Source organism: Puntigrus tetrazona, chromosome 5, assembly GCF_018831695.1.
Source record: "Puntigrus tetrazona isolate hp1 chromosome 5, ASM1883169v1, whole genome shotgun sequence".
Lineage (NCBI taxonomy): Eukaryota > Metazoa > Chordata > Actinopteri > Cypriniformes > Cyprinidae > Puntigrus > Puntigrus tetrazona.
In genome coordinates, this window is record NC_056703.1 from 6,957,182 (window position 1) to 6,964,611 (window position 7,430).

Genomic DNA, 7,430 nt, shown 5'->3' on the forward strand with positions numbered 1-7,430 from the left:
TGACCCTTCTGTCCGAAGTGATTTACAATAGACATGCATTACCAAATGTGCCACAGTGCCAGCAGTTTTCGCGAAGTACTGTAAAAGGTCTTTTTTTTTGCATAAAATGTACCATAAAAATAACCGAATTACAAAGTAAGCTATCGATTAGAGTTAGCGGTCACTGGCCCCGCCCACAGCGGAAGTACTCTTACAAAAATAAAGTGCGCTTCCAGCTGCTGCCTGAAGGAGGCGCTCTGCTCGCGTTTCATTGGCTCGGATTGAGGAAGACGCTCGAGAAGTCGACGCGTGACGTCTTGAACAGCTGGGGGAACTAAATGAACAAGGTTTGGCGCAAAACAAAGTTTTGTGCATTCGCTTTTTAAGATTACAATATGAAATCGACATTTACCGCGGTGTTGTATGCTTGTCTCTAGAATCTGTAAATCCCAAGGACGAGCCCGCTGTCATGTCACTGATTTATCAACTAACGTTACCGGACATTTAAAGATTGACACTTCGGATGTTAGAGATTCGTTTCTAATCTCGTTATGCGTGTTACTGATTCACGACTTTAGCAGAAACCCGCTTTAAAGGTGTTCTGAAACAGTGGAATGTGGAGAAGAGCGGCGGTGAATGGACCTTGGCTATCAATCAGATCACTGAACGCAGGTATTCTTCACAAGGTATGCGATATTTAGGACGTATGCACGATTAATTTAGGCGTTTGCAATTATTTGATAATTAGTTTGTTGTGCGATTTTCTTCTTGGTTACGCAGGGCGGCATGTCTCGTAAGTTGCACGCGAGAAGACTTGAAGGAATTGACAAGAATATATGGTAATTGAGTTTCATGGCCTATAAGTCAAGCGAAAGTGTGAATGGGCTGTAACGTTAGCCGTTTAGTGCTCATTACAGGGCATTTAATAAGTTCCAGCTATACATTAAAAAACATTCAGTCAAGCAGCATAACGAACAAAATATTTTCTATCTATATTTTAAATATAGGTTCTCTCAGTATTATATATATATATATACAGTGTATATATATATATATATATATATATATATATATATATATATATATATATATATATATATATATATATATATATATATATATAAATTATTATTTTTATTTTTTCCAATATTCATCTTGTTGCATTATTGGTTGTTCTAGATATAATCGACATTATTATTATTATTATTATTATTATTATTATTATTATTATAGCACGTTTTTAGCTGTCTCATCTTTTTTGATTCAAAATAAATCAGTTATAGCAATAGGTTTTTAGATAGCAATAGCTTAAAGATAGCGTTTTAGATGGCTTAAAATCACTTTTAAGCGTGTTTCTCACTTTGTGCATGTCGTCTGTAGGGTGGAATTTACTCAACTGGCTGCTGACTATAAGACTGTGAATCTGGGTCAGGGGTTCCCAGATTTCCCTCCTCCTGCTTTCATCCAGGAGGCTTTCTGCAAAGCCCTGAGTGGAGGTTTTTCCATGCACCAGTACACGCGTGGTTTTGTAAGAAATGCATCCTTCGCTCGCTTTCAATTTGCAGTTTGTTTAGTAGATGATCAACTACCGCTGCGTAATTGAGTCAGCGTTCAAGTAAACGCTCTTGCATACAGGGCCACCCGACTCTTGTGAAGATCCTGGCCAAGTTCTTCAGCAGGATTGTTGGCCGGGACATAGACCCGATGGAGGACATCTTGGTTTCCGTAGGAGCGTATCAAGCACTTTTCTGCACCTTCCAGGCTCTCATTGATGAGGGTGATGAGGTAACAATGTCAACCATATTCAGAAAATAAAAATATCACTGCTCGCGTTCGATATCTTTTTCCCTTTCTTGCGCAGGTAATTATTGTGGAGCCGTTCTTTGACTGTTATCAGCCAATGGTGATGATGGCGGGAGGAACAGCTGTATATGTGCCCCTTAAACCGGTACGACATGCATCACTTGACGAGATCTGTTTGCTTTATGAGATTAAAATGTTTGTTTGGAATAATACCAGCTGTATATTAACAGAGAAAAGGCTGTGGTCCTGTTCTGTCCAGTGCTGACTGGGTGTTGTCTCCTGAAGAGTTGGCGAGTAAATTTAACCCTCGTACCAAAGCCATTGTCATTAACACTCCTAACAACCCCCTTGGCAAGGTAAGTCAGTTAAACCCATACACCGTTGTCCAATATATCCCTATAGGGGTGAATATTATGAGAACTAATCAAGAAAATCAAATCAGAAAAATGAATGTAATTGCTTTGAACTGAAGTCTGTTGCAACATCATAAGTCTTTACTATCATTTTGGATTAACGTAATGCATCGTTGCTGAATAGTATTCATTTCTTCTTATGTTTTTACTGACCCCAAAATTTTAAATGGAAATGTTATGAGTTGACGTGACTTTTCGGGTCTTTATGTATGATTTTCAGCACACAGAGACAAATTCAGTCTTTCTTTTTTTTTTTTTTTTTTTTTTTGCAGGTGTTCCAGCGGGAGGAACTTCAGACGATTGCTGACTTGTGCATTAAACACGATGTCATTTGCATCAGCGACGAGGTGTACGAGTGGCTCACGTATGATGGAACAAAACACGTGAAAATCGGTATGAGCGGAGCGGGGGCGGGTGTTGCGATTAATCACAGTTTTGTAGCCTTTTAAAATAACATGCCTTTCATTTTTGGAAGCCAGTCTGCCGGGTATGTGGGAACGCACTGTCACCATTGGGAGCGCAGGCAAGACTTTCAGTGCCACAGGGTGGAAGGTGAGCTGGTCGAGTTCGACTGAATCTGTTTCCTGCAATATTATACATCCCTCTGTTTGTCTTAATGGCTTTGATTGGCTGGAAGTGTCGTGGTGATGAGGTTCGGTATGCATGCGCAGCATGAAGGAAATTTAATTTCTTCATTATTTGAATGTAGGTGGGTTGGGCAATTGGATCAGGACATATCCTGAAACACTTAAAAACCGTCCATCAGAATTCAGTGTATCACTGTGCCACAGCTGCCCAGGTAAAACAGTGCACCTTTTCAGGCGTTAAATAAAGTGTGTGTGATTTGTTTTCAGTGCCTGATATTGTCTACTGTTGTTTTTAAGGAGGCCGTAGCGGTAGGTTTTCAGAGGGAGTATGATGTATTCGGCACAGAGGAAAGCTATTTCCACCAGTTACCCAAACATCTTCATGAAAAGCGACTGAGGCTGGCAGATTGTTTGAAGAGCGTTGGCCTGAACCCTGTACTACCCCAGGGAGGATACTTCATGATCGCGGATATCTCAAATATTAGTGAGTAACAGAGAAAAAAAGATAAAAAAAATGAAGAGACATTTCTAGCTGGTACTAACATAAAGCACTGACTGACTGTGTGTGTGTGTGTGTATGTATATATATATATATATATATATATATATTACACTGTATATATATATATATATATATATATATATATATATATATATATATATATATATATATATATATACTACACTATATATACTATAAATATACACACTATATTATAAAATTTAGATTTTTTTACAGTGTTTTTATATATATATATATATATATATATATATATATATATATATATATATATATATATATATATATATATATATATATATACACACTGTAAAAAAATCTAAATTTTATAATAAACCTTAAGAGTTTAAGGCAACCACTTTCAGGATCTAAATTTTATAGAATATTTCTATAATTTAAAACATTTATTAATCTCCAGGGGAAAAAAAAGTGAATAGGGGAATCATCATATGTGAGATCAAAGCATAAAAGGCCACACTATGTGGGAGCAATTTTAATTGTTCTGACACGATTATTTCAAAGTAATGCTTTTTGTTTTTAAATGTTTTTTTCTTCAAGATGTTGATCTTACTGACCCTAGTACCAAAGATGAACCCTATGACCACAGATTTGTGAAATGGCTCATAAAAGAGAAGGTAAGCCAAAACACAGCGTTTGCAGGTGGGTTATAAAATCGCGTTATTAAAGTTCTACACTTCTTTAATAGGGACTGGCCACCATCCCTGTGTCTGCATTCTACAGCCTGGAACACAGAGACGAATTTCAGAAATACATCAGATTCTGCTTCGTTAAGGTATTTTTAACAAATGCAGAACATAAACTTTCAATCATTCTAAAAATAAAGTTCTTTATAACTATTTAGAATGTTAATTTAGTTGTTTTTTTTTAAATCAATAGCATTCATTTCTTTTATTTTTATAAATTACCGCATTGTGTATTTTATACTTAAAAGAATCTTTTAGTTATCACTGTTAAAAGTCCTTTCACTTTAAATTACCTTTTAAGTTACTTGCTATTTAACATGTAAACTTTGACCTGATTTATTTCTTTTTTTCTTGTAATATGGATAGCTTTATGTCCGTGAATAGCACATTGTGATACTAAATCAGGAAAAGTGACTGACCTTGTGACGTATTCACCTTGTTAAAATCCTGTATATTCTTAATAGGAGGACTCAACCCTGCAAGCAGCAGAGGACATACTGAGGAAGTGGAGTGACGGCAAATAAAAATGAAACATTCTGACAGTGCAGGTCGTGCAAAGACCGACAAACCTGAAAAGCAAGAGATCTTGAAGCATGACGCATCTAAAATGAGTAGTTTGGGATACGAACGGTAATTAAAAATAAAAGTGCTTGTCATTAGGCTTAAGACCGACTATATGCTAGATGAACAGATGGTACTAATTGTATCACAAAACAAAGCTATGAAAATCTTGCGTGGCACGTGTGATTAAGAAAAGGAAATGAGAATCATTGTTCCTGTGATAACAATCGATATAATGTAATTTTAGTTTCACTATAATTTTATGTTTTTGGCATCGTATTGCAACATATTTCCTTCCTCACTGGATTATACATCGAATTGCATTATTATTACTGCATCCACTCCACATTACAAATTGCACATTAATAGATTTCATTTCATGTTCAAACTGTTTTATTAATTTGTGCAACGTAAGTGTTACGTTGAGCCAATTGCGTATAGAAATATTGCAAACTACCTCAAACAGCTTCATGTAAATCTGAAGGAACTTTCTTTATTGGTGGTCTAAACGCTCATCAGTTATGTACTTTTTTTGGACACATTTCTGCAAGAGAAAGCAAGTATTGTCACACACTAGTCTGTTTAAAAATGGACAAGTTACTCATTGCAGTTTAAATATTAATAAATCCAAATTGAACGTACTGCTTTGTGGTGAATTTTCATTGTTAAAGCACACTAATTTCTAGCATATAAAATGAAAGCATATAGCCTTTATTGTTACATTTGGTCTTTGGGTAAATGAAAATGCAATATTCCCATTAATATTGCTAAATCCATTTCAACCTAAAAGGAAGTGGTGCAGTTTTTTTTTTTTTTTTTTTCTTAAAAAAATACATTTTCCAGTAATAAAAAAAATAAAACACAAACTAAATGCACTTACCCCCGGTTTCTCAGGCAAGGCTTAGGCCTGGTCCGGAACTAAAATGTAAATCCAAGCTGTTTCAACTGAAAGAAACTTCATATTAAGTAATATTAATACATGTCAGCGCCTTTGCTTTGTCCTAAGATGCACACCATGCTTTTTTCTAAGGCATAAAAATTACTTGAATGTCATTTTCAAATTCACATTTTATTTGTCGCATACACATACATGCGTGGTACGACATGCAGTGAAATGCATTTTTTAAAAAAATGTATATATAGATTAAAAAGAAAACACTGAGATACTTCGACACCGAGGTACTACAATGCATTGCATGTAGATGTGTGTGTTTGTGTTTTTGACGCTAGGACAGCCCAGTGACACTACACTTAGGTCAAGCGTTTGGAGAACGGAGGATGGATGAGTATTGCACAAAACAAAACACTGCCACTGCCTTTGAGTCAGTTTAATTCTCAGTATTTTCGCAATATTAAAAAGGGCAAAGTTACAAAACAAACTGACCAACTTCCTTTTTTTTAACTTCTCGAATATTGACCAAATAACGTTTATGTCTGCAAATGCTCATTCATTAAATATCTCGTTTTAAGAAGCGTATACATTCTCATAAAAAATAAAGTTATGATGTGGGCCTAATGAAAATGAAGATGATCGTGTAAACTAGTGGTTGTGTTGTGTGTTGCTTAAAGTTTTAGAGCAGGAACCCTTATCATTACTTTGTGGCTTGCATCGCAGTAATCATGATCGTGCAGTCGTTGCAGATATTTCATAAAAACATTAGAAATAAGCATGGTCATAACATAACCCATTAAATCATCTTGTCTCAGTTATGAATTTGACTGGTAGGTTAAATGATGAAGATCGATGGCCCCTTTTGTTTTGCATTGCGTTGCATATCAGAGATGACAGATTGATTGGGAAAAAAAAAAGATTGATTGTTATTTATGACTGGATGTAACTTGTGATACGGTAAAAGTGTCTCTCCTGCCCTTTCGGCTCACATGGATAACCACAGATTTAGAGGATTGGGTTAACCTGTAATACTAATTCAAATAAAAGGGGTCAGGATTGTTGAGAAGGTGCGCTGGTCCCTAACCTGACCCTGACCCTACTACTGATTGTATCTTAAAGTGACAGCACCCTTAAACGTAAAAAATTTTAAAGTTAAGAAAGTTTGTATCCGTGTTATGCATAAACCCTTTGCTGTTAAAAAGAAAGAATAGTTTCGCAAAGGGGTGGTCCACCCTTACCTTTAACCCCACCCATTATTCCTTAACATTGCGGTTAGACCTTGCTATAAAAGAGAACTAAACCCTTGCAAGCATCACTGAGAGCAGCTTCTTGGTATCGGATCGACATGGCGATGCAGAACTACCCAGCACCTGGGGAGAGCGTGAGGCAGGAGCATGCCCAGCCAGTAACACTCTCCATGCCTGACCAGAAAGTCAGTGACGATATCATTTTTTCAACATTCAATCTTCACTTCTGTAACCCTTGCTGCATTGGATTCGGGGCCTTTTACAACTCAATAAAGGTAAGCAATACATGCATACATGCGTTTAAATAACTGTCCCGCTGCTTTACAAATACCTAATGCTTATCATATCTTTTTGTGTGTGTGTGTGTGTCAGGCCAGGGACAGCAGATTGCTTGGAGACATCCCACTGGCGCGGTCTTACGGCAGCAGAGCTCGCAAGCTAAACATTGCCGCCGCCATTCTTGGTTCCGTCTCACTACTTATCTTCATCATTATCGTCGCCAAGTTTAGTTCAGTCCCATCAAGTCATTAGCGCTTTTTAAGAATTAAATGTCTGAATGTTTTTGATTTGCCCATGCAAATAAAGATTCAAACATTTATATCTGTCGAAACTTTGGTTTGGTCTTGTTTGGTCATTGTCAAATTGTTTTATTGAACCTGTGATGTATAACAATATATATGTTCATCGCTTTATAGTTTTTTAAATTAATGTCACATATCTCTGC

At 36.4% G+C, this 7,430-nt stretch overlaps 2 protein-coding genes across 6 annotated transcripts; both read left to right on the forward strand.

Annotated features, from left to right (window-relative positions):
• Positions 1-91: 91 nt before the first annotated feature.
• On the forward strand, positions 92-5,208 carry kyat1 (kynurenine aminotransferase 1). 5 transcript variants are annotated; one of them, XM_043239741.1, is made up of 14 exons: positions 92-326; positions 417-665; positions 760-818; positions 1,360-1,507; positions 1,615-1,764; positions 1,841-1,927; positions 2,013-2,138; positions 2,468-2,588; positions 2,671-2,747; positions 2,905-2,994; positions 3,080-3,266; positions 3,861-3,937; positions 4,009-4,095; positions 4,471-5,208. In XM_043239741.1, exons 2-14 carry the CDS (start codon positions 594-596, stop codon positions 4,528-4,530), a joined length of 1,341 nt encoding a protein of 446 aa, XP_043095676.1. In that variant the 5' UTR covers positions 92-326; positions 417-593; the 3' UTR covers positions 4,531-5,208. The 5 variants fall into 5 exon arrangements, with proteins under 5 accessions (XP_043095676.1, XP_043095677.1, XP_043095678.1 ...); XM_043239742.1 differs by having other exon boundaries at positions 558-665; XM_043239743.1 differs by having other exon boundaries at positions 561-665.
• A 1,547-nt stretch (positions 5,209-6,755) lies between these two features.
• ifitm1 (interferon induced transmembrane protein 1) lies at positions 6,756-7,316 on the forward strand. The gene is made up of 2 exons (XM_043239642.1): positions 6,756-6,981; positions 7,079-7,316. Exons 1-2 carry the CDS (start codon positions 6,805-6,807, stop codon positions 7,235-7,237), a joined length of 336 nt encoding a protein of 111 aa, XP_043095577.1. The 5' UTR covers positions 6,756-6,804; the 3' UTR covers positions 7,238-7,316.
• Positions 7,317-7,430: the final 114 nt, after the last annotated feature.